Below are 26751 nucleotides of genomic sequence, written 5' to 3' on the forward strand. Positions count from 1 at the left end.
TTATCGTCAACAAGAGTGTAAGTTTAGGTAGGCTTCTCTGTTGCCTTGGTTCAAGGTTGCTTGTCTTCCCCGATTGCGGTAGGGGGACGGGATGAGTTTCGGCGACGGGGCGGAACATGAATGGAGCCATATTCATCTTTCGTACAAGATTGTTTGATTGACGCTTTCGGTTGCCAATTTTTGGGAAAATAGGCCAAGGCAATGCCACGTAGTACAGCACACGAGACTACAAATACAGCTTTGATGTACTGATATCGTCAGGATTCTTGTCTTCAATATGAACTGTCACTGGGTTGGCTCACTCGTGAGTCGTTAGCCCGTGCTTTTAGTCAACAAGGGGAAGGGATATAACGTTTCTGCCGTGACTACCTTCGTTAGACTATAAGGTAGGTAGGTAGGTAAGGTAAAATCATTGTGTGTACCTTAGTTGCTGATGACAAGTAGTAGTACTATGGCCTGCCGTGTCAAAGTGCCAACGACCCAAGGTTCGACCTGAGCAACGTTCCAAAGGGAGAACAAAGAAACTTTGTGTGGGTTATCCTCCATGTTTTGCCTGGCGTCAAAGGGCTATGACGTCCAGTCATTTGATGGTAAGACCGGCGAGTAGACTTGCTTGTACCATGTGGTAGGGTCGTTCCCTTGGTGGTGTTTGGAATAGACGAGGGCGAGGCTATACGAGCCACTGCATCGTTCCGAGTCTGGAAGTATGGAGTGCCTATGGGTTGGGGAGATTACTAATGTTTGGGTTGGAAAGGAGAGTTCATGTGGTTATACCTACCTACCTGGGAACTAAGATTGGGCCATTGATGTTTAGATCTTTTATATTTGATTTAGCTCGCTTGACGGTAGAGCTTTTGCACTATGTATCCCATAACTGTTTGAATTCCGCCTTCTTGCTCATAGTGTCCATTCCAACTACCTGTGGGGGTATTAGGATGTCATGCGAAAGGCACCTAGCTATAATACGTCTACATTGCTCTATTGGATTTGTCAAAACTCAAGATCTGAGGACTCCATGAAGATGCTGAGCGCATTCCTGGCAGAAGAGATATGTTTCCCATAACTTATGCCCCAACTTCGGCTGAGGACGGAGTAACGTACATGTTAGTACGCTGAAGGCTTGTAGTACTATGTAAGGTAGACTGTTGCTCTACCTAAGGTAAGGTACCTTACCTAAAGCTCCCCTGGAATTTGGTACCCAAATCAGGAACTTAGCATGTTCCCGCTATTTCAGGCTTCTTGCGAGTCCTTCTGTTGTTTCCATTAGAGTTCCAGCCTGCCAGAAGTTCCTTCCACTTGGGACTTCGGCGGCCAGTGGGTCCCCTTTGACCAGCCGACCGATAACGGTCATGATTCAGGTATGCCGTGTATAATGTCGTTACATTAGACGAGACATCGACTGTTATGCTAAGGTCTAAATGGGTATACAGACCTAGCGGAGGACAATGCAATATTGCTGTTCGCTCTTGTTACTTCTGAAGTATCATATCGTCGGGTGTACCCGTGGTAGAGAGATTCAAAGGTCCATTAGCACGGCTGCCGTGGTGAGCCTGTTGCTCGCCGGGATAGCTTATATACGCGAGGAACTTGGTAAGCTTCATCAACGTAAGTGATGAAGTCAATATTTGCTGCATGGCTTCCGATTCTCGATCAAACTGGTACGTCTCAGTTGACTCAACAGCATCGGGAGATGTTGTCAAGGGTTGCCCCGGGCGTTGTTTCAGTCCGCCCTTTTTTGTAGAAGCGGACTATAGGCTTCCACACACGAAAAGTCATGCGAGGGATGATTTGGATACACTCTTGCCATCATGCCATGTATGACTTCAGGGGTTTGAGCCCACCGACATACTGAGTTTCGATCAAGGTGAAAACCGTCAAGCGACTGGCTTTCCAAGGTCTGATGACTTTAGACTGAGCTCTATGAATAAGATCAAACATCCCTACCGAGGATTGGGATTCAGGATGAAGCTACAATTGAGATCTGCAATAATGGAGGGACAACATTGTAAGGCTTGTGTCCAGGCAGCGAGAAGGAAAGCTAGATTTTTTTTTTCCATCCAATACAAATTGGGGGGCATTCTTGCTTTCCCTTCCATGTATGGTCCCAGAGCTTTGAAGTTGTACTCCCATTTGACTATGTACCTACCTTACCTGACTTAACCATACAAATACGAACAGGCTTGGAGTGTGACATCGCAATAGGGATGTGACTACAGATGTTGGTGCTTAACAGTCTTGCAAACGAACAAGCCATGGCCGGTTCGAATTGCTAATAACAATAATTCATTGTAGTAGAAGTCTATACTAGTAAGCCTCCCGCCGAGGGCACCTCTTAGCAAGCTACGGATGGTAGGACTTGGAGTCCTATACACCCTGAGCCGTCCTTTCATCCCATCTCCAGCAACCTAGCGCTTGATATAGAAGTTCCAACACGCATACCAGTGGATCACTTCCCGGTAGCCAAGTGGCTACGCAGGGTGGTATCCGGTATCCCTCAGCAGCCTTGTTCCTTGAGCAGGCCTCAAGTTCGAACCTGGCGCTGGGCCCGAAGCAAAAACCATTCTGGCCTGCAATCCGGTTTTTCGTAGCAGGGACACCTGCCTAACCAAATGGTTAGGTGGCTGCCCTGTGAGGCTTTTGATCTTTTTGCCCATTCAATTCTGTTGCCCAGACAAAACTCGTACAAGTTCATTACGTTCACCACCTACTTGCGAACACGACTTGGCGAGAAGTCCATCCGCTCAATGCCGTCTTTGGCAATCATTAGCCCTCAACGTCCAAGATCCTCCCAGGCAGCGGTACCCTCAAATACCATCATCTCCAAACAGTTAGTTGATCATGGCGCATAGGCTTCACAAGTTGCCAATGCCATCCAAGCAGTGCTGGAGACGCTGATATGCCTCGCAGTAACTGACCGAAAGATTCCATGGATATCCGTCTCTGTCGGCGCCCACGGGTGACGACGGTTTACCCGGCCTCCGGTACTAAGTAATTGATCTTGCTCAAAGTTCCATTGAATGGAGCTTCTCGACCTGGGTGCCGGAGAGCCAGAGGATTGAAATGGGCTTGCTTCGAGCCCTGTGACGGGAATCCGACACGATCGCGACGCGGAGTCGCCAACCGCTTGGAGACACGAGGAAGACGCGAGCCAAGACACACGAAAGCGAGACGCGAGACCACATGACTTTTACAGAACTTTTGCCCACCTAGGAGTGCCCACCGGTCTCCGGGCACGGGCCAATGATCTGAAACTGTGCCTGTCTTGCGTCTTATTTGGACTCTCTGTTTCAAGCCACTGCCAACGAGACCAGGCTGACTACGGCCTACAGCTGTGTGGACATCGAGACCTGGGGTGATGACTGCAGCAAGCTCCTCATCAGCTGAGTTGGGTTTGAACGCAACACTGTGCAACACCCACGGCTAAGCCTCACGGCGACAGCGAGCTAGAGACGGCCCGAGGCTACAGTACACAAGCACAAGATCTCGACGCTCTACAGGGGGCTAGTGGAATCGGATGCGGAGAAACCGTCGGCATTGACGCGGGAATGATTTATGCTGACAACCCACCTGATCGTCGTCTGGACAGCCCCGTTCCCGACTCTGTGTGTCAAAGCAGTAACACCTCACCCAGGGAATGAAGCGCCTTGGGCACTGGCGGAACAGCCCCTCCTGGTGGTGCGAGGAAGGAATGAAGGCACAGACAAGAGAGCAAGCGCGTTATTTCTGTCAAGACTATAACCTGGGTGGCCCAGCCCGGGCCAGCCAGCCTCACGGCCTGCAAGAGGTTGTTTCAACTTTCAAGTCATGAAGATGGGAGTTTGCCAGAGTGCAGGCGGTTTTGCCTGCCTCTAGCCTTACCGACCTAACGTGTGCTCCTATTTCAAGCGAGGCTGAGGTGTATGCGTGGTCGCCGCACCGGTCCCAAGACCGGCCTGGCCCGGTAGAGATCAAAACTCGGATGGCAGGTGGTCTCGTGAGAGCCGCCGCCCGCCATGTTTGGCATGTTGGGCAACTGCAGCCATCTCTCGTCTTCGACACAACTCCTCGACACGAGACCTGCGGATTTTACAGAAGTCGCGTGAGTAGTTATAAAAAGTAACATTAGCAGCGAGCTTGAAACTTTGACGTCGTCGGACCCTGACGATCATTGCAGCTCTTGAGGCGTCGATGTACTTGGATGCTGTCGAATGTCAGTCTTGGTCTGTTTATCAGCTGAACAGTGATGATTACCTAGACACTCACAAATTCTCCGACTGCTCACAGAGGCATAAGACACCAGCGTTGTTAACATTCGGTGCGGTGGCGGGCCGGTGGCATGTCTGCCAGCCTCCCACCGAGATATTCAAATCTTGTCTGAGATTTTCAGGGGTTTCGCCAGCGATAGACAGCCCAATCACAGGCTCCGGTGGCCCAGCCGCGAAAGGTATGTACTGTACGTAGCCAAGAACACCGGGACCTGGAATTGGCGATGACTTGCATGATCAGTGATTCCTGAGGGAATCCAATCAGACCTCAAAACGTAACCCACCAGTTCGGCGGCGTTTAACGTTCGTGAAGACGTGGCAGTCTGGCAGGCCACGAGGCCTTCAATTCCACCTGCTCGTCATTGAGAGAACAAAATTGTACCGAGATCTCCAAGCGAACTGACTGATACCACCACATCACCCTCTTGCTAGTTAGCCGATCGGAGGAACCGGAGGAGTCGGCCCCGGCGGTAGGGTAGGGTCTTGTGGAAACTGGAAACTGGAAAAGGGGGCCATCCCCCAAGGTATTGTAAAGTGTAGTTTGGTCGATGCCACCAAGGCTTGGCTCACCGCCTTTTACGGTATCTTCATGATACTTTGCAGACGGACCGCAATTGGTGGCTTCTGCAGATGCAACTTGGCCTTCATTTCATCAACCCCCGCGCCAGTGGAATCTCGGCAAGCGGCCTCGTGCTGTTGCTGAGTTCTGCTCCCAACCGAGGCAGGGTCCAGGGTCACGGACTCACGGTGAGTCTGGACAGTGCAAATACTTCCAGGCTTGTATTGATTACAGAAGACATGTAAAATACCTGTACTCCTCGATCATCATACAGTACCTGGTGTTTGCGGTGAGGGCTGGTCGTGAATTGCTTGGTATCCCATGCCAATTCACCTTGAAATCGGCAAGACCTATCGAGGTGGAGCGATGTCGTACATACAGCTGCGTCCCCGCGCCTGCAGATTCTATTCACACAAATTATCTGCATCTGCATCTGCGTCGGCTGGCTGCTGCTGTTTCTGCACCCCCGAGAGTGGAGGTCGTTTCTACGAGTGTGAGAGCCCGGGTTCGTGGTGCGGTTAGACCGGCACCCGCATCGCTATAGACAGGAAGGTTTAGGGGGCTTTTCGTTTCTTGCCCCTATGTAGGAACTTGCCCGGGCACTAGTGTAAATGAAATCTCCTAGTGTCGTCAGGTCAGGTCATGTCTGTACCTGCAGTCTGCAGTCTCCTGCATGAGGTTGTAGTGCCGTGGGGGGTTTGGTGGATGCACAAACGGGAAATCCCATCAGAACGTCCTCAGAACTCGGCGTGTCCTCACCGGCCATTATGGCGTCTAAGCGTTAAGGAATAACAGAGGTATGTACAGTACATACAATACGAATACACATGCTCGCCTTGGTGATTCGCTGCGACCCGACGGCCTCAGATCTGGTGAGTCTTTACGGGGTATGGTAAGTTGAGAACGAGATGTGGACCGGGTGTTATCAGCATACCAGTACTGTACTGTGGAACTGCTGTGATCAAGCATCGCATGTAAAAAGTGGGTTGGTGATACCCATTGTCTGTGGGGTTATAAACGAACAGGACTCCCGTCGGCACGTCTGTGGCGTCGTTGCACAGGCCAAGCTGAATGTAAGGTCAGATATCCATACATTTTTGCGTAGTTGTCCCCTGGAGATCTGGTTAATAAACTCGGTGTTTCTGCTCTTACAGCTCTCATCAGCGAGGATGGCCATGTCATACATAGCGACTTTGTTACAGCGTGGTGTGGTGGACTGGCTGGTCCTAATTCTCTAATGTAGGTCTGCAGGGGAAAGGAGAAACGGGGGGACAACTCCGGGCAGAAAAGGGACTGAGGCTACAGTGCTACGGCGCGCCAGTTGGACTACCACCCTACCTCTATGTAAGCCAGTGGCCGCCTACGCAGCTGTGAATCTGTGATAGAAGTATAGAAATCCGATATCAAAGGGGCGCGGCCTGTCTGGGTTATAAACTGATGGCCCTTTTCGAAACCTAACGACACGAGTGTATTCCGGTTAAATAAGAAGGCGAGATGGCCAGCAAAGGGAAAAGCGTTTCAAGAATCCTTCCACAGAAGGAACCGGCGTCCTTATATTTGTACGGAGGTCGTGTAAGATATCAAGCCTGCAGACGAGCCAATTCACACAAGTGCAGTGTAACTGTAAGTGCCATACATTGCCTAGGTACTTGTACAAGTACCTGAATTTACGCGACATCGTATCATAGGCATGTATACGTGCCACAACAGTACTGTATTGTAGTGCAAGGAGTTCAGGGTTGCCTTAGGTTATCGATCGTCCTGGAGGCCTGGTTACATTAGGTAGAAATATATGGCACTGACTGAAGTATCGCAGACCGCTGGCAGTCAGTCACTTTGAATGGCAGGCCGGAAACACTGGAAACCGCAATTCGCTAGCTTGATTACCATGACTTTGTACTCCGTACGACTGTATTGAACTGGTATTAGTTCGTATATACATACACGGTACGGAACTTGTCGACAAACCCCTGCAGTAGTTGAGTGCTCGTGATCCTGCTCAACCGGCAAAAGCGGAGTCTGGGGTTCGGCTCGGGAATTAGGGGGTTGCAGAGGCAGAGGCAATGCAAGCCCCAAGCTTGGGGCCCAGAATTACTGCAGTGGCTTCCTGCAGCATCCCCAAATCGGATTTGGCAGACTGGCGGCAAACCCGCTTCCAGTTTTCGGGTGTTGAGCGATTCTGGTCTGGGCTCAGATCTCGCTTTGCCAGATCAGACGGAAGCCTCATATCACGACTCGCAAGCCGTCAGCTCTTCCGGTCTCATTAGAGACAATCCGAATCCTGTGTCGGCATAGTCGGTTGTTGGCCGGCTTACTGAAACCCGACTGTACTCGGTGCAGTGCTCTTTGGTGGAGGTCAACACAGTGCGCAAGAGAAGCCTGGAATGAGCGCCGTCTCCAATTTGCTTTTTGAAAATAACGTATCTTCCCGGCCCCGACAGGGCCCTGTTTTCTGATCTTTCGGACTCCATCGCCCGGCGTCAAACAGTGGCCACCCTCCTGCTATCTCCCGGTGCAGCCCTGCTCTTCCACGCGCGCGCTTTTCGCTCTCCGGGCAGTGGCAGAGCGATTTCTTGATCTTCTATGCGGCATCAAGCAAGGGTCACAGAAGAAGCCCAAACGATAACGAGTGGTTCTTCGTTCGTTAAAAGATCCAGATCACGTCGCCCATTGGCCAGCCGCGCCCTCCACCAGTCCGTTGCATAGCAGACCATGTCGCAGCTTTAACGACGCCCTGGTTGACATAGTACGCTCATCACCAAGACCAGCCCTTCATTGTCCCGAGTAGCGCGCTCTATGGAATCGTCTTTCCAGGACAGCCCTACCATTGGGAGGACACAGGTGCTTTCGCTGGCTGGCACCCAGGACTACACGGCAAACAGCCCACTGTCAGCGCCGTCACCAGCGGCGAGCTCGAGGTACGGCTTCCCTGTCCCTCCTCCACTCCTCTGGGCCCCACAGTGCCGCGGGTTTTTTTTTCTTCTTCTGCTTCTCCGCCATTCTTCCCCTCGCTGTTATTGAGTGGGCTGTCTCGTCTGAGTCTCTGTTGGTGTCTGGGTACATGGGATGTTGGCCAGTCGGCGCTGTTCCACTGGCTCGAGTTTGGGCAGCTTAGATTGGTCTTGACCACACGGCTTCAGAGTCCCTCGAGACTATCGCACATAACTTTGGCATCTGAAGTGCGGTGCAGTTACCGAATACCGATTGGTGCCCGGTACCGTGCGGTGTCCAACATAGTACTGATCCGATCCCCTTCGCCCGGTCTAGGTCTCGAGCGATACCCGCACCGAGCCCGCTGCAGTCGAATACCGCCGCGTCTCCTCCGTCGAGTCCCGGCCCAACACGCGCAGGTTTCCCATCGCCAATCCAGGCCTCGTTTCCTTCCGCTGCTGTCCCACGCATTGTAACCACGGCAGCCCCCGAAGACGGCTATTCGCATGAGTCCGAGAAAACATATTACAACAGCGACTCTTCGGGTACTGCCACTCCTGAGGAGAGAAGTCCAGGGTGTGTTCGCCACGGATTCTCCTTCCACAACCGGGCGCGGTGACGGAACCGGCCTTCCAGAACAAATGTGCTAACTGCCTCTTCCAGACCGGCTCCGCCTCGCTCGCCGCAACTTCCGAATGAAACTCGGAGTGTATCTGATTCTGCCATAGCCGTCCAGCCTTCTAGAGACCCCCCTATAGGCCAGTCATCGACCATGGCTGGCCAGTCGAGCGTTCGGGCAGAGCCCGCTAAGAGTGCGCCGAGGAATTCTTCGATGGATTCGGCCATTTCTGCAATTTCGTCGAGGTCCACCCCTAATACTTCTTCTCGCGACAGTGGTGTGGGAACGACGGACATCGCACACCTAATAAAGACGGCCGGCAGCGCCGAGGCGGTCATTCAGTATCTACTAAAAGACAAGCAGTCGCAGTCCCAACAGAATGCTCAGTTGTGGAGGCTAGTCGATAAGCAGCGAGCCATGATTTTAGGACTTAATAAGGATCTCGAAAGAGCACTGAAGGATAAGGAGAAGTACCGCAAAAAGCTGAAAGAGATTATGGAAGGGTCCGATACGCATCCGGTCGCCGCTCCATCCGCATCCGGCACTCAAGGAACGGTTACGAATGGCCCCAATGGTATCTCGCAGTCAAGGGAACAGGTATTGGAGATTCCAGGATCGCCTGCAACGGACTCGGACAATCACAAGCATTCGCCCATTGACATGTCTCTGGCGCCGTATCCCATAACACCGCCCGCGGATCGATTGGCCCCGAATGCTCCTTCTTCGACTGTTAGCGAGATGCTGGATCCTTCCCACGCAATGCCTAAGCCGAGCGAGCACGCACTGGACCAATTCGACCATGAAGCGCAGGAGAGGGAAGCCGAGCAAGCAGCGAGAAAAGCAGAGGAAACCAAAGGTCTCCATATCAATATGGATATCCCGCCCTCTCGCAGCACATCTCGCAACCCGCCGCAGATCCCGCCGCCTCAGCCACCCGTTGGCCCGCCTGACCGATCGGAGATACCTGACGAGGCTACCCTAAATTTCCCTCCACCCCCTGCTCCTCCGCCGCGGAAACCTCCTCCAGCTCCTTTGCATCTCAACAACGCGAAACCGAAGCATTCGGCTACCCCAGAGGACGAACCTGAAACGGATACCGACTACGACGATATCCTTGAGGTACAGGAGGTGTCTGATGAAGACCGAAGAGGACGCCGAAGAACACGCGAAGAAGACGAGAAGGAACGTGAAATACTGGCGAGGAAAGAAGCAGAATTGCGCAGCCAATCGAAGAAGAGCAAGAAAAGCAGCAGCCGGAAGAGTACTACCCAGGTAGAGGCGCCCTCAAGCGAGACGCCTGCCAGTCCCAGAGTGGTCCAGACTACGATGTTGATCCGGGAACACGCGTCTCTTGCCGGGGTTTTGAGCGGGGCTCCCGACGTTCGGCCACCTGCGCTGTTGAGCCCAGGACTCCCATCAAGCCCGCGGCCAATAGCGCTCAAGTCTCCAGTCAACTCCCCGCCGTTGTCCCCATTAGGTGTTGCGAACTTCCCTGGCGTGCCATTGTCGCCTCGGCCACCGCGCGTGCCTATCCCGCTACCCCCTAACACTCCACTCCAGACACCTTCCCCGGCAAGAGATCCCTTGGTGTTAACATCTCCTAAGCCGTTGAATATAATCAAGCAGGCCGACCAAGATCACGCAACTCCTAGCCCTACCAAGTCGAGCACTGACAGCCCTGTCGAGAGGACAAAGATCTACAAAGGCTTCGTTACCGAGGAGTATCCTGACCTGCTGCTTCCGCCCAACGCGCTTCCGTCCATCGATATCAAGGTCGCATCATCGCGCATGAAGCCCTCAAGAGCCAGCCTGCTATCTCTCACGCAACTGGAGGAGGATCCCGTCTTTACTTTGGCAGTCTACTCGAGAGCAGACGGCGGCGAGCTATGGCGAGTGGAAAAGGATTCGGCATCGCTAGCTAAGCTGGATCAGCGGTTGAAACAGTGCCCCACATTCACCGCAAAAACACCAGACAGGTCGCTTTTCAGCGGTCATGCGCCCGCCAAACTCGACGCCCGGCGTGTCGCTCTGAATCAGTATCTGGACGAGCTGTTGAACACACCACTTGACAATGCTACTGCCCTTGAACTCTGCAAATATCTGTCTACTGGCACGCTTCCGCCAAACGCAGATGAGACGGGCAGTTCGACTGGCGAGTCGAGGCCAGAGTCACAAAGAGTGGGGCCAGGCGGGCGGCCATTCCGCAGTGGCTACCTGACAAAACGCGGCAAAAACTTTGGCGGCTGGAAGGCTCGGTACTTCATCCTCGATGGGCCACTACTGAAATACTATGAGACGCCTGGCGGCGCGCATCTGGGGACTATCAAGCTTCAGAAAGCGCAAATTGGGAAGCAGGCGCACCACGGCAATGAAGGCTCACCGGCACAAAGCAGCGAGGACGGTGATAACCAGTATCGGCACGCGTTTTTGATTCTAGAGCCCAAGAAGAAAGACCCCAATAGCGTGACGAAACACGTATTGTGTGCTGAAAGCGACAAGGAGCGCGATCAGTGGGTTGCCGCTCTGCTTCGATGGATTGACTACAAGGATCCGGACGAGGAGGAATCCTCCAAGAAAGATCACGGCCACGACCGGCACGGCGCTGGCGGTACCGAGAAATCAAACGGCAAAAAGAAGTCGCACGGCCAGGGAAAGCAGCAGCAACATGTCCAGCAGGCGAGTGGCGGTGATGAGGCGCTGATCGGGGTGAGCTACGAAGCCACGAAGCAAGGCGATGCTCCTCAAGGTTTGCCATCCAAGGCGAAGCAGCCGGGTCAGCAGGACCACGACTCGACTCACAGTCAGTCGACGACATCGTCGTACACGATCTCGGCACCTCGTGATCCCCAGGTGATTTCGAATTCGGATTCGTGGGGCAGCAAGCTGGGTACAGGTCTGGCTGCGCCGAGTCATGAAGAGAAGAAGGCGAGGAAGCGTAGCTTTTTTGGTTTCGGCCCGAAGGCGAGGACATCGAGCGACGGTCAGGACTCTCTCTTTGGAAGTGAGAGCGGCAGCGTACCAAACCAGTATCACGGGCCGGTCCGACAGGTCTTTGGCGCAACACTGGCGGAAGCGGTCAAATATAACCCGCCAGTAGACGTCAAGGTACCGATACCTTCTGTTGTCTACCGGTGTATCCAATATCTTGATGCGAAGAATGCCATCTTTGAGGAGGGCATTTTCCGTCTGAGCGGGTCAAACCTGATCATCAAGCAGCTTAGAGAACGGTTCAACAATGAGGGCGACATCAACCTTCTCACGGATGAGCAGTACTACGACATTCACGCAATTGCTTCCCTGCTCAAGATGTACCTCCGCGAGTTGCCGAGCACAATCCTGACCAACGATTTGCGCACGCAGTTTATCGCTGTCACAGAGATGACGAACCAAAAGGAGAAGATGGCGGCTTATGCCGAGCTTGTGGAGCGGCTTCCGCAGGCCAACAGTGCGCTGCTCAAGTATCTGATTGCATTCTTGATCAAGATCATCGACCACTCGGATGTCAACAAGATGACGGTGCGCAACGTTGGCATTGTCTTCTCGCCGACGCTCAATATCCCAGCGCCCGTGTTTGCAACATTCCTGCAGAACTACGAAGCTATATTTGGGATACATCCGTCGGAGTATGAGCTCCCCGTGACGGAGCCAGAGGGGCTGCAAGAGCGGCGACCCTCTCTCCCCGCATCGTTCCAGGAACGACGGCCGTCGGATGGGCGGCCCTCGACATCGCACAGCGACTCTCCTCACAGGCAGCGCCTCATGGAATCCCTGGAAGGCAACCGGAGCACGCCGACTCCGCCGCCAATGACAATGCAACAGGTGGCGCAGATGAATGCGGCGTCGATGCTCTCGAGGAGCACACCGACTCCGCCACCACAGCGGCCAATGAACCACGACTCGCCAATGATGCGGCCGGCGTACGAGAGCGGATTCGTCGTCTCCCAGGGGTATGATCCGAGCCAGATGGCAGGTGGCAGACCTGGTCCGGGACACGAGCGGCCGCATTATGAGAACGGTCTGACGCCGGTCCCTTACGAGCAACCGTATAAGAGCCGGCGGGAGAGTTCCATGTTCATGGGCACCCTCACCCAGCAATCTTCCAAAAGCCGACTGAGGGAGGAAACGCAGTACTAAGGAGCGCGAGATGAGCTTCCATAGCCATGACCGAGTCCTTTCGCTCAATTCGTGTTAAACATCTCATGATTGTTCATAATCGTTGGGGGAATCTGTTCCTTTATCAGCAAAGATACCATGCAGTCGCTCCGAGTTTCTGATTTGTTTGTTTTCTGTTTTTGGGCAAGACGGAGCGAGCGTCGTCTTGAAACCACATGACAAAGTATACGATTTTATTGAGCGAACTCATGAGCCACAGTGTACAGTGGACAAAGAAGAAGGGTCATGTAATGTTCATCTGCAATCATGTCGCATATGCAGATGGCCATGGAGAGGCCGTTTCGGGCGGTGCATTCAGCAGTTTGGGGCCCCATTTTTCCTTTTCCATTTCCTTCTTCTTTTGCTTCGTTCTGATTGTATTTTCCTCTTCCTCTTCCTCCCCGTTGCATGGGGATGATTGAGATTTGTGCTGGTCTTATTTGGCAGTTTGTTTTCTGTGCTACGTTCGTGTCTATGGTTCGTCTGTGAGGGTTGTCGGTTCTGCCTTGCAGCGGAGGTGATACCAAGTTCGCAATGGGGTTTTCTGTGTACTTAAGCTACATATCGCGTGCATTACGTACATACATACGTAACTGTTTAATACGGGACAGCTTTGCCCTGCATCGGTTCCTCTGACTGTGTAGACTGCACATGTATGAAAGTGAAGTTGGTGAAGAAGAGCGAGCTGTTGGCCCTCTAGGAATACATATTTGGTTCCCCTGGACGCACAGACCATATCGGAAGTTATGACTGCCGGAGCCATGCCAGGATTGGATTTGTTCGGCAAGCTCGGCTGACGCAGCGCCGACTTTCTTTCCCAAGACAACGCACGGCATCACAATCGGCGAGTCGGCCGTTGCAAGGCCGTCAGCATCATCCACCATCGGACCGGCTAATAATCAATCATTAAGATACGTATACTGTACGGATAACGTTACCACCGTTTTATTCTTGGACGAGGCTGCCGGACATGGACATCGGCGCGCTGGACCCCGTGCTCCGTAACGCTAATGCTAGTGGGAGTGCCGGCAATCCAGCTGTAACCACATCGGCGGCGCCCTTGATGGACCCCGCCCAGAGCTCAACAGCCGAACCCCCACAGCATCTGAGCCCAGAGAGCCATCCACAACAGACGCAAGCGCAGTCACAGCCGCAGCAAACACTGGCCCCATCGCCGACGCCGACGCCAACACCCGCAGCATCCATGCAAACAAAACAACACCAACAACCGGGTCCCAGCACGCATTCCATCACCTCTCCCGCCGCTGCATCTTTTTCCTTCTCCCCGCAAACGCCAAACCCACCAACACCCGCCGCGATCGATTCCAACGTCTCCTCTCCCGTCTCCGTCTCCGTCCCCCCTCAATCTCGCGTCCCCCGGGGCCAAGTTCAAGGCAATGATGGCCAAACCCTGACAGACTCAAACTCCTCCTCCGCCGTCTACAACAACGACCATGATCATGATCATGACGAACAACACCAATCCCCTCGATCCTCCACCTCCACCACCCTTCTTCTTCCCCATGGCACTACCACCACCACCACCACCACCATCACAGCAGCACAACAGGAAGCGAAAAAGCCCCGCGCATGCGAGTCATGCCGCGCCCTCAAGGTCCGCTGCGACCCGGACCCCTCGGCAGGCGGAGACCCGGACAACGCCCCCTGCAGGCGCTGCGTCAAAGCCAAGCGCCAGTGCGTCGTCACCCAGCCGACGAGGAAAAGGCAAAAGAAGACGGATAGCAGAGTCGCCGAGTTGGAAAAGAAGATTGATGCCCTCACCGCCAGCCTGCATGCCACCCGCGGTGCGGCTCCTCCTCCTCCCGTCCCTGGACATGCGGCTGCTGCGCCGCCCGAGTTTGGGTTTGGACTGGGCATGAGGATGGATATGGGGATGGGCGTGGGGCCGGGGGAGAGGGAGAGGATGGAGCGGCAGATTAGGCATGGCCATGGCCAGATGGGGCAGGGGCGTGTTGAGGAGAGTGTTCGGGGTGCGGGTGGTAGTGGCGGTGGTGGTGGTGATGGTGGTGATGGTGGAGGTGGTGGCGGGGTAGAGAATTCCCCGCAGAGGGTTGTGGCGGCGGGACAGAAGAGAAAGTTCGCGGAGAGCGGCCTCTCTAGAGAGGCAGAGGAAGTTATTGCGGCTGTGAGGGGGGTGCCGCCGCCGGTTTCAGCGTCAACCTCGGTCACGCCGCAGCCCGGTAGCAATTTTGGCGGTGCTGCCGGCGGGGGTCCGGAAGCCGTCGCTGCAAAGGAACCGCCCCCTGCGGATGTGGTTGAGAGGGGGATTCTAACCATGCCCCTCGCCGTTGAGTTGTATGCTCGGTATACCAATCACATGTGCCAGCACCTACCTGGCGTCGTCTTCCCGCCTGGCATGACCGCCGCAGAGCTTAGGGCGACAAAACCGATCCTGTTCATGGCCATCATGGCTGCCGCGTCGTCCGAGATGCCCGCCCTCCAACGGACCTTGACGAAGGAGTTGATGCAAGTGTTTGCGGAAAAGATCATTGTTGTGGGCGCTAAGAGTCTCGAGTTGGTGCAGGCGCTCCAAGTCGCCACCATTTGGTACTGGCCCCCTGAGCGGTTTGAGGAGCTCAAGTTCTACCAGCTGGTGCACGTCGCGGCCGTCATGGCCATCGAGATTGGGCTGGGCCGGAAGAAGCAAGCCAAGGATGGGTTTAGGAAGCACATATCGTTCGCCTGGCGCGACCATCCGCTCCGCAAGCAGGCCCCGCCAGATCCCACCACCATCGAAGCGCGCCGGGCCTGGTTGACTTGCTACTTTCTGGCGACGAATACTGCCATGGCTCTGCACCGCGCCAACTTGATCCGTTGGACGCCTTTTGCTGCGGAATGCATGGATGTCCTGGAGACGTCGCCCGACGCTGCACCCACGGACAAGTACCTGTGTCACCTGGTCTGGACGCACAAGCTCGCTGAGGAGGTGGGCACCCAATTCTCAATGGACGATCCCATGTCGACGCCGAACATTGCGGATCCGCGCACGCAGTATGCGCTGAGGGGATTCGAACGGGATTTGGAGAGGTACAGCAGCGCTATCCCGGGAGAACTGCTGCAGCGTAGGTTGCCACTGAGGTGCTGTAGAGTGTCATGTATGCTGATGATACCCCGTGACAGCATCGCTCAGAATGAGTTTTCATGTCCTGAGTTTGTATATGCATGAGATCGTTACGCACGGCGAGTGCGCCGAGGACTGCCGAATGAATCCCTCAGGGACACCGCTAATTGCCACGGACACGCCCCTGACGCCCGCGCATATCAACGCTTTGTCAGCCTGTCTCACGGCCATTGATGGTATATTTGATGTATTTTTATCGCTCGACGTCCACACCATACGCTGTCTGCCCGTCTTCAATTTTGTGCGGGTCGCCTACGCTGTCGTCGTCTTGATCAAGCTGTATTTCGCGGCATCATCGCCCAAGAGTGAGCTGGGAAAAGTCATTAACAAAGCCAACATGAAGGTCGAGCAGCATCTGGACAATCTGCTCGAAAAGTTCCGCGCCACGGCCGCCGAGGACAGGAGCCGGCCAGCCATCAAGTTCCTCGTCGTTCTCTTCATGCTCCGCTCGTGGTTTGAGAAGCAGAAGCAGAGCCAAAGTAGCGGGCTGAATGCGGCTGCCGTCCCCTCGGCCGAGACACCACCTCCAGCAGCATCTTACTCCGCCCGGCAGAGCACAGGCGAGAAGGGCACCCCTACCCCCTCAGCGCCGACCCGTCCTCATCATCATCAACAACAACAGCAGCAGCAGCAACAACAACAGCAACATCAACAGCCACAACCACAGCCACAACAGCCAAACTACACAACCACCACCAGCACCCCGCTCCAGCTCCTCTCAGAAATCGCAACCAACAACTCAGCCGCATCAACAACCCTCGCCCCGGGAACAGCTGCACCCCGGCCAACCAGTAGCGCCGACCTCCTCCAGGGCAATAGCAGCCCACCTTGGCTCAACAGACCCCTCATGTACGGCGGCGCGCTTCATCAACAACCCGGCACAACCTCCACCGGCGCTGATCGCAGCCCACCGGCTTTCATAGGCGGCATAGCCCCGCCGCACCATCAGCCGCCGCCGCAGCAGAGCATGGCCTCCTCCTCCCTGCCCTGGCTGAACAGTCCCTTGCATCTTGCCGGCGGCTACCTGGACGGCGCCATGCTCGGCGACGGCTTCGCGCAGGCCATGGACCTGACGTTGGGAGGCGTTGTCGACGGGAGTTTCAGCGCTGAGGATAGCCTGCGGTACATGGATGCCATGGATCTCGGGTGGTTTCAGATGGGCGGCGGTGGTGGTGTTGTGGGCATGGATGCTGGGGGGTTTGTGGGTGGTGCCGCTGCCGGGCACGGGGTCGGGGTCGCGGAGGATGTTGGTCATGGTACGAACGGGTTTGGGTTTCAGGGCTAAAACTGAGTTTAAAAGGAGTTTGGATTTCGACTTAGTTGAGTGATGGACGGCGTAAAGGTGGGGGATTTATTGGGTATAAAAAAAGGCTGAAAGGTTTGGGATGTTTATCGTTGATTCAATTGATGCTATATAGGTAATAATGTATTCCGTACCTCCCTGAGCTGCTGCTCAGGGCCTCGCTTCAACTCCCCTGACACATGTGATATTCCTCCATCACTCCTGAGCCATACCTGCAGGGTAAGCATTAAATGTGGATAGAAATCTGGATATGTTCCACGGGAGGACCTCCACCAGTCGCCTCACTCATGATACCAACAGCATCGTCAAAAGTCGGGACCATCACCGCTCAATATAACCTCTCATCGCCGCTCTTGGTGTCAGGAGCTAAACAAACGCCAGGCTGAATCCAACTCCTGCGACCGAACATCGGAAAGTCATCGAACATTGCAAAGTCAGAGGCTCAATACACCCAAACACTCTAGCTGAGACATGCGTGCCATCATCAAAAGTAAGATCATACCATCATGACATTTCCCACAAACGCCACCCCAATCATTCATGATATCATATCGGAAGGCAAAAAGACAAGTAGAAGGAGAAAAGAGAAGATGGAAGGAACATAGGAGAAAAAGTGCGGAATATCAGAAAGTACAAAAAATGAATCATAAGGGAAATGAAAACGAAGAGGGAACTAGGAAGTTGAACCCCTATTCAAAACCTCCAGTCAGGCCTAGTCCCTCTCAACGTATCGTATCCGATTCATATACCCATTCCCCTCCGCACGCCCACCGTGACATCCGCAGCGCGTGCCATACTGCTCCTCATCCCTTCCACCAACACGGGATCCATGCTCGCAGACCCGATCCTCGATCCTAACACTGACCCTCTGCCTGTCCTCAGCCGGTGGCGGAGGCGGAGGCGGGGGAGGAGGGCTGGGACTCCTCGTCCTCGTTGGGCCCTCAACGTAGCGGTACGGCACGGGCCTGTTGACGGGCACAGGGACCCGGACGGGGACATGTACGGGCACGCGCACCGGCACGGGGACCAGGCGCTCTCGCTCGATGATAACCTCCCTGTCCCGGTCCCGGCTGCTGTCGCGCCGGCCCCGCGACGACCTCGACCGCGAGCTGACCCGGCTGCTCGTCTCGGACGGGTCCACGTCCACGGCTATCACGTCGATCACGTCGTCTTCGATGGGTTTGGTCACGAGTGGTGGAGGCGGAGGCGCCAAGACTGCTGGCGGAGGAGGAGGAGGAGGCGGGGGTTGGACGAGAACCGGTGGTGGAGGCGGTGGTGCCGGTGCGGGCGGCGGGATGATGGTGGTTACCTTCCTGCGCACCTCGGTGAGTCCTGGGCGTGGTGGTTCGAGGTACAGGTACTTTTTGTGTCGGCGTGGGTGGGACACTTTTGGACGGGAAGAGGGCGGGTTAGCAAACAATGTGTGATGGTTTCTTGGAACCTTAGGGACACTTACTGTTGGATGAAAGGAGTAGGAGCTAGGACGGAGGATGTTAGACAGAGAGAAATGTGTCCCCGGAATCAAAAATACGATAACAGAAACGGCCGAGCGAGGGGTTATTATCTTGGAGCTTTGATCGTAGGATCGATATCACGAGCGGAGGATTGGGGCCCTGGATAATACGCGATGTGGAACTGAAGAAGAGTGAAGAAGATCCCGAACTCTAGACACGACGACCGACATGTAGGGTCGAGCCAAGGCTTGTCCATGAGTTGATGCGAGGATGAGCACTTCATCCAATACACCCTTGTCGATGACGTAGTTGTAAGACCTGCTTCCTGTTTTGGAAAGTCTTGGTGGAAGCTGCAAGCATCAATCTGTGTCCCACATGCTCGGGACCATGATCCCCTAGAGGGACGTTCATCCTTAGCGCATATCTTAGAGTTGAGTTCCTTTAGTACGATACAGGCTTGGGTATGGTTCATCGAGACAATACCTCAGAAGCTCCATCTTCGTCGGATGGCAAGAACGTGTCGCGCGGGATGTGACAATGGGAACCTCAAACCAGCCTGTCAATGGCCAAAGCGCCAGCCTTAGTGCGATACATAACCCCAAAAGCTGTCAGGTTAGCGGGGCTTTTAAGTTCTCAGTTCCATCCGATCGACTGTCGATTTCCATCAAGCGCACCGTTTCCAAACTTAGCTTCCCTTCAAGCTGTCTTAATGCGAACAGGTTAGAATTAACGAGCGAAACTGAGAACCCGGCTAGCTGTACAGAAATTCATGTCTACCTAGATGGGCGACAAGCACGCCCCCGGCGTCATAGCAGGCGACCCCTCTAGACCCGGTCTCGCCAGTCTCCCATACGAACTCCAGGCAGCGGTATTTGAGGCCACCATTCGCCCTCAGGTTTTCTTCCTGCAAATTACCAACGACGTCTTGACATTCTCCCGATCAGCTGACAGGGGTATCGGTTCGGCTTGCAGATTGTCGCGAGAGATATACATCAAGTCCAAGACACTCTGTAAATTCGGCTGCAATTTTCACTGGGTAAACCCCGACAACGACATCTTCTACCTCTACAAGGATGATGGAGTGCGGTACGGCGTTAGGAACCCCGAAAGCATGACCAGACCGCCCAAAGGTGACAGCTTCGAACCTTCTCTCCTTCGAAATATTGCGGTCGATTTACAGTACCTGGGTGTCCATCCCCGCCATGAGGCGGCTAATCGGGTCTGGAGTATCTTCCCGTCGCTAAAAACGCTGCACGTCTTTGTCCCCAGCGGCCCGCCGCAGACTCCCGCCTTGAGCGTCACACCCGAGGCTCTTGTTCTCTCCGAGTTGCGAGGCGCCCTTGTCGTTGCGGCCCCGGGCCTCGACAAGGAACTCTGGTCAGCCGTCAAGTACCAGCTTAAGAGGACCTTCGATAGGATATTGGACGCGAGAAATGGCTGGAACGGACGGGTTAAGCCCGATGTGGTCGGCCACCTCACAAGTGCACGACCCAAGATCGAAGAAGCAGACACGGAGAACCCCGAACCGATAGAACCTCTCCTAACCAGAGAATCTTGAAGGGCGGGACCGTCGAATTCAACTTAGAATCCGACTTTGATTGTGTCGATGTAAACATGATCAAAGCAGCTGAAGGAGAAGGGATTGGAAGTTGTTGATACTTGATACCCCAAAGTGTCTCTGGTGGGTCCTGTCCTTGTTGACGATCGTGGAATCTAGCACCTGGTGATCGCCGAGGAATCTGAATTCTGGCCGGATGTATGGAGGCCAAAGCTGTAGGAAGGACAGTATTCGAAATGGGTGAGCCTTGAGTTTGTCATCATACCCCAGCGTAGCTACACACTAGATCGTAAGAGCCCGCGTAGCGGGCTCTTCGATCTGGGACCCGCTTCGCGGGCCCGGGCCACCTCTTACCTTGCAACCCATCTTCCATACCCCTGCAACCTAACTTACATTTTCCTCAACCAGGAACCCATCTTCCACCTCCTAACCTACCTTTCCCTACAGCCCTTTTCCCAGATTTTGAGCTTCTTGCGGCTCCTAGGATCCCGGGCTCTCTATAGCTCTACTGGTTATAGTGGTAATGTTAGTGTTTGGTGGCCTTGGTGGTCGCAGTGGTTGCCCGTCAATTAACGTTATCAGCTTATCATCATGTGACCTTAGATCTCTCGTGAAGAACCGGCGCAAAGCGATGCTCACATACAACTTTGCACGCTCGTAGCGAAGCCAATTCAACACTAAATCTTTCAAAAGGGTATCGTTGTAATATTGACATCAAACGGTATCTAATAGTACCGGTTTTAGCCTGTCTGGAGCTGTGGTGCAGAAGTTGGTCGTTCTCTAGTCTCATAGTAGAGAGACTTAGTAGTAGGCGTCCTCAAAGTTCAAAGTCGGAACCTGAGCAGGTGGCATGGTTTGCCCAAGGAAAGAAGATTGATCGCCAGCCTAGCCGCATGTATGATTCCGTCAATATGGCTGATAAGCAACCATACTTTTGAAACAACCAGCGCCAATACCTTTGTCAAGCATGGTTGGAGAACTTCGAAGATTTGAGATGTTGGCATCTGTTGTTTCGATTTCGAAGGCGCCGGCCGGAACGATATCGTAAGCTTTTACGCTAACCATTTTGAGACTAGTACGCTACCCTGGGGCGTGCTCCGGACAGCACCAGCGCATCCTTGCCGTTCCTTGCATAGGCCAACAGTCGGTCGCGGGGCAAAGCTTCGGTCGCCGTCGAATTCCTTCTCCTTCACAATCCTTTTGGCAGTAACGCTTGCTCACCATGTCGAAAACGGTCAATATCTCATCGCCAGCGCAGTTCAACGAGCTGCTGCAGTCCTCCAAGCTCGTGGTTGCGGACTGTAAGTGCCTTGTTTTGGCGCCTTTCCCAAAGTTCTTATGCTCCTTACCCCGCCATCGGATGGTTGAGCTGCATCAGCTTTGCCCGTGTTCTTTGCATCGCGTCCGCCCGGAAGGCCCTCCTCGAATGGATGTCAAATCTGGCTGCTCTGCTCGACATGTTCGCTGATATATTATCCTCTCTTAGTCTATGCCGACTGGTGTGCTCCTTGTAAACAGGTTGCTCCCGTCTTTGAGCAGCTCTCGCAGGCTCTCTCACGTCCCAACCTTGCAACCTTCGTGAAGATCAACACCGACAACCAGAAGGACATTGCGGCAGCTTATAACGTCACAGCTTTGCCAACCTTCATATTCTTCCGCAACGGCAAAGTAGCCGATAAAGTGCAAGGCGCAGACCCGGTCCGGCTCCAATCCATAGTCCAGAAGCTCAGCGATGAGGTGCAAAATCTCAGCAGCGGCGGCGGGGGTGAGGCAAGCGGCAGCGGTAGCAGCACCACAAACTGGCGAGGCGCCGAATTGCCTCGCGGCTACACAGACATCACAAATCAGATCGAACTGCAGCGCTGCGAGCTCCTGAACGTCGACCCAGACTTTGGGGGCGTGCGAGTGCTGTTTGACAGCGCGAAGCCCAGCGCACTTTCAGGCGGGAAGGGCACAGCAAAAGACTGGGTCGAGAGCGACACGGATGAACAAGTGTTGTTATTCATGCCTTTCCAGTCGATGCTGAAGTTGCACACTCTACAGGTACGGGCCAGTGCTGGTCCCGGGTTTGTCCGATGGCATCGTGCTTACTTGCTCGGTCTAGATTACGTCCTTGCCTCCTGACGATGACGAAGATGCGCCGATGAGACCGCGTACCATTAAGCTATTCACCAATAAGCCGCACAATCTTGGGTTCGATGAGGCCGAGGATCTGAGTGCTACTCAGGAAATCGTCCTCAGTGAGAGCGATTGGAATGCCGAGGGCACTGCCAACATCGCCTTGCGGTACGTCAAGTTCCAGAACATCACCAGCTTAGTGGTGTTCGTCGTGAACGGAGATGGCGAGGGTGAAAAGGTGAGGCTGGATCGGTTGCGGTTGATTGGGGAGGCTGGTGAAAAGCGGGAGATGGGTAAACTTGAGAAGATTGGCGACGAGCCGGGAGAGTAGTCGTTGGAAAAGGGCTGGATAGTGAGAGGCAGCCGGACACCAGACCAGAGCTTTGCATAGAGACAGAGATGGGTCGACATAAGGCGGTCTTAGATTTGAGAAGGGCTGGGCGGCAGAGCGTAAATGCGAGAAGCCTTGGCCGAACAGCTGCCTTAACTGGTTCCCCAATCATCAGACGACAGCAAATGCGAGAAGGTGAAGTGGATGGCGCAGCAGTTGATTGCAGAACCGTTGCATGATGTTAGGGTACTGGCCACGGATAAATTAAGCACCACCTTTCCCCCACGAAATGGTTGCCGACCCCAACCTCATTCCTGGGAACCATACTATCGAAACAATCACGGGATCTGCGTTGCGAGACGAACTCTGACCATCTTCCCTGGTTTTGGCCAGGGCAGTGATCATGGGAAAACCGTTTCGAGATCATGTGGCGCAACGTCTCAACAAAACCGTCGACAAAAGCCGTTTGCATGACCGTGGGCACTCTCCCTCTTGAGATACACAAGTCCCTGAATCTCAGGAGAAGAGCCGCAACGGCAGAGCCCCCATTAGCCGCACTTGCTTGCATGAACAAGCAGAAAATGTCCAGCCTCTTCATCACCACCTAGCCCGGTAGGGTTTGTTCTTGGTGGGCTGACTGACGAGGAAGCCGGCCTGCAATTATGATCGTTCTGTGCCACAACTGACGCTACGAAGTACCATTGAGATTTCCCTGAGGAAAATAGGATCCGAGCAACACGGGTAATGTTTGATGTCGTGGCAGCCGCACGAAGGAAAAAAAAAAAAAAAAAGAAAACCCAGGGGAGATTTTCCAGTTCCAGTTGATATTCCAGAATTCTGCGGAGATTGCTTAGTCATGTTTAGCCCCATTATTTCGAGCCAATTGGAGTTTCCTACACATCCGACGATAAACGGAAGAACAGGTGTCCCGGGGCCCACTGCCTACCCCACATCGCAGCTCGGACCCTAAGCGGCTTCCCTTATTTAACCCATTTTGACCGATGCTGTTGCTTTGAATGACACCCCTCGCATCCAAAGGGCCTTCCACATTCGAAGACGGACTCCTTCGACACGGACGCAAAGCGACCAAACAGAAGCGCATGCGACCGACGGCAAGATTGATTAAACGGATGGCATGTTACGCAATCCTGGCGAGCCCAACCTCTTCACATCAACTAATTGTTTTGCTACCTTATGTTGGTGAGCCCAACCAAGTAGAGCCAACAGCTTTTACAGCCCGCTTCATGCCAGGTCAATCAATGACTTTGGTGGCTTGGTGTTTCTGCCTCGCTCTGCATCGCTTGCATCATCGGCCTTTGTGCCCTCCAGTAAACGGCCGCCGCTTGACGGACGGCCAGACAAGAGAAGAGTGATCGACCACCGACGTTTTAGACAAAGAGAGCATTCAACAGAGGGTCCTTCCCCGCGCGCGCCGTGCGCCCCTATTCACTGTCTGATCCGTCTCAAAAACCCCCCTATCACTCAGATCCAGTGCTACCATGTCGTTTTGTATCCATGCTCACGGTGGTAGCGGCGTCCCTTATCCCCACATACTACGTTGGCTTGTCCCGTGTGTGGTGTGTAAAAGCAACATTCTCCAACTCGGCTCGCGCTCCAATTATTATCATGCGGAAGGCTCCCTTTTCTCTCAGCCCCATGTCCTACCTCAACCCACTCGCTCGTCTGGTCCGGGGGCTTGCTTCTCCTAGTTTCTTGGCCGCCTGCCGAACCGCTAAATGCCTCCCACTGTCCCGTCCGCCCGCCTTATCGGTCAGCACCCATCCCAACCCCCTACCGCTGCCATGGCATCCCACTCTCACGCTACTAGCCGATCACGAATGCTGGGGGCGCAACTGGAACTCTCCGCAGCGTAGCAGAGTACGTACATACAACGTAGACGGCACGTTACCAAGAATCCCAAAATCGGTAAGCCTGAGAAACTAATGAATTGAAACGCTGCAGAAATAAAACGTGGCCCCTATATACTAAGAATAGCTCGCCGGCTCCCAATGGACATGTATTGTATGTACAGGACTCTCGTCATCCCTGACCTCGCTGACCTATCGTCTACCACACGGTCAAAGGACCCAAAAAGTCCCTACACATTCCATGCCGCTCCCTGGCAAGCCACCTCACGAACCCCCTCCCAGCTGACGGGCAGTCGCCCGCAGTCGCCCGCAGTCCGTTGGGCGCCGGGCGCTGCCCACTCTGTTTAGGGCTCTGAGAGGCCGAAATGACATGAACATGACCAAGCTTCCAGCCTGCCATTGTCCAACAATCGGTAGCGTCGGATGGGCCGTGGCTCCTAGTGTATTTCCCGCTCTGACGCTGCTGGACTGCTGGACCGGCCGGTCCCGTGTGAGAGGTTACCTCTTGCGGAAGGTTTGGACCTTGTGTCCATCCCATCCGATCGCCTGCTCCTCCCTGTCCAAGCTTCGTTTCCAACATGTTTCCCGGCTAGCTCCCGAGCACCGTCGCTTCGCCTAGTGTCTCCTGGGCTTAAGCATGCGCTCTGGATTGCCCCTCGCGCTCGCTTTGTCAAGTCAAGTGACAGAAGCTGAAAGCCACAGATAAGCCCTGGCCAGGACTTGACGGCGTCCTGTCCCTTTTGCACTTCAGTTTCCCCCTCTTCCAACTTCCTTTTGGTCTCTGACCCTATGACCTGCAAGAGCAGATGACGTGATACTGCGCCCTACTGTGTGGCTCGCAATAAAATTTGCCCTTGCTCTGAACCAGTGTTACTGCGCCGTATCAGCTCAGAAAACAAGTCTCTGGTCTGGTACAATACACACCGTTATCCCGGGCAGGACTTTCCTGCGGTCATAACGCCCCTTTCTCAGTGCGTCTTGCGGCTCGGCCTTGAACAGCACCGCAAAACAGGCGGCAAGATTCGCGCGGAGTTCTCACCCCAAAGGGCAACAAAGCCTTAACAGTGGGCATTATCCAAGAGGACTGCCGACATTCTGATATCACAGCCAACTATTTTTTTCGGTGGCGTGTCGTCGGGAAGCGGCTCAAAGTGAAGTTTGCGGAGAAGGGCCTGACGTGGCCAGCGAGACCGAGAGGCTGGGCCGGGTATATTCTCAGATATTGACCGCACGGCAGAAGGTGCTTAGCGAGGCGGGATCAACCGACGACGCAACGGCTGAGATATATCTTGGCTTTACGAGACCTCGGTGACTTTGCGGACCATCAGAGCTGCAGACTCAACTTCAAACTGCTATGCACTACGATCAGAATTTCCCCCGGTGCTGCCAAGCGCAGACGCCAGACCGGTTCGCCAGTTTTAGGCGACTCCCGGCTGAGATCCGGATGATGATCTGGGAGTATGCGCTGCCGGATGCTCGGGTCTATGAGGTGCTGGATGCGCCCAACGCGAAGCAAAAGACACCAGCGCAGCAGGGGCTGATGTTTGCTAACGTGCACCCGGAACCGCCGCCGGCGCTGGCGGCAGTATGTCAAGAGAGCCGCTATTTTGTTCTCCGCCACTACAAACCCCTGACCCTCGGGACAACGACAAAATTCGTTGACATGGCGCGGGACATGCTTCTGCTCGAGCCGTACCTCCTCGTCAAGCGGCTGCACCGTACGCTGCACTTCATGAGCCAGATTCCTCTGTTGCGCGACCACACCACCCGGCTCGCGCTCGGCACGTCGTATGGGATCTATCCAGGCATTTTCCACCCGGTGCTGGGCCGCAAAGTGTCCAAGAACAATATGAGCAAGCTTCTGTCCATTCTGGGCAAGTTTCCGAAGCTCAAGACGCTCATCTTCATTGTGCACCAAGAGTTTCAGTTCGATTTCGATTTTTGCTTTCCGGGCACCATGACGCCGATTCCGAGTTACAACTCAGCGGCGACGGCATCTCCGCCGGGCCTTGGCCTTGGGTCAGCACCTGGATATCGTCCCTCGCCGCCGGCCAGCATCACCAGTGCTGCGACCATCCCCCCGACAACCAGCAACAGCACGATGCCTCACGGTCCACCAAATGTTTCCTCTTCTTCTACAAGCATCAGCACCAGCAGCATCTCGCCCTCCAATCCAGCGCCGTTGCTGCCACCCACGCCCTTGACCCCTTTCCACACCCATCACCAGTATCCTTACCAACAAACACCCCAACAATCTCCACCGCCATCGCCCTTACCACCATCAATTCCCTCAGGACCCCGTCACCATTCCCATCCGCACCACCAGCAGCCACAACAGCAACAGCAACAACCACAACCGCAGCAGCAGCAGCAGCAGCAACAACAACAACAACAACAACAACAACAACAACAACAACAACAACAACAACAACAACAACAACAACAACAACAACAACAACAACAACAACAACA

At 54.4% G+C, this 26751-nt stretch overlaps 5 protein-coding genes across 5 annotated transcripts in view; 4 read left to right on the forward strand and 1 right to left on the reverse strand.

Moving 5' to 3' along the window:
- Nucleotides 1-7599: 7599 nt before the first annotated feature.
- N656DRAFT_701721 (uncharacterized protein) lies at nt 7600-16932 on the forward strand (the record flags this gene model as incomplete). The annotated part of the gene is made up of 9 exons (XM_064810964.1): nt 7600-7721; nt 8134-8314; nt 8471-8908; nt 9122-12480; nt 12953-12982; nt 13586-14330; nt 14472-14576; nt 14787-15588; nt 15647-16932. 9 exons carry the CDS (start codon nt 7600-7602, stop codon nt 16930-16932), a joined length of 7068 nt encoding a protein of 2355 aa, XP_064674091.1.
- A 730-nt stretch (nt 16933-17662) lies between these two features.
- Nucleotides 17663-18815, reverse strand: N656DRAFT_794822 (uncharacterized protein; the record flags this gene model as incomplete). Its single annotated transcript, XM_064817339.1, has 3 exons — nt 17663-18336; nt 18407-18428; nt 18780-18815. 3 exons carry the CDS (start codon nt 18813-18815, stop codon nt 17663-17665), a joined length of 732 nt encoding a protein of 243 aa, XP_064674092.1.
- Nucleotides 18816-18971: 156 nt separating this feature from the next.
- On the forward strand, nt 18972-20344 carry N656DRAFT_774809 (uncharacterized protein). The gene has a single exon (XM_064814343.1). It carries the CDS (start codon nt 19186-19188, stop codon nt 19960-19962), a length of 777 nt encoding a protein of 258 aa, XP_064674093.1. The 5' UTR covers nt 18972-19185; the 3' UTR covers nt 19963-20344.
- Nucleotides 20345-21184: 840 nt separating this feature from the next.
- N656DRAFT_794824 (DUF1000-domain-containing protein) lies at nt 21185-22411 on the forward strand (the record flags this gene model as incomplete). Its single annotated transcript, XM_064817340.1, has 3 exons — nt 21185-21263; nt 21449-22005; nt 22067-22411. 3 exons carry the CDS (start codon nt 21185-21187, stop codon nt 22409-22411), a joined length of 981 nt encoding a protein of 326 aa, XP_064674094.1.
- A 3222-nt stretch (nt 22412-25633) lies between these two features.
- N656DRAFT_700443 (uncharacterized protein) overlaps nt 25634-26751 on the forward strand; it is a gene marked incomplete at both ends in the record, with an annotated part of 1959 nt that continues 841 nt past the window's right edge. The window contains one exon of the mRNA XM_064810869.1: nt 25634-26390. Coding sequence (XP_064674095.1) covers nt 25634-26390 — 757 coding nt within the window. The remainder of the gene's footprint in view (nt 26391-26751) is intronic.

Source organism: Canariomyces notabilis, assembly GCF_033297395.1.
Source record: "Canariomyces notabilis strain CBS 508.74 unplaced genomic scaffold N656scaffold_2, whole genome shotgun sequence".
NCBI classification, from domain to species: domain Eukaryota; kingdom Fungi; phylum Ascomycota; class Sordariomycetes; order Sordariales; family Chaetomiaceae; genus Canariomyces; species Canariomyces notabilis.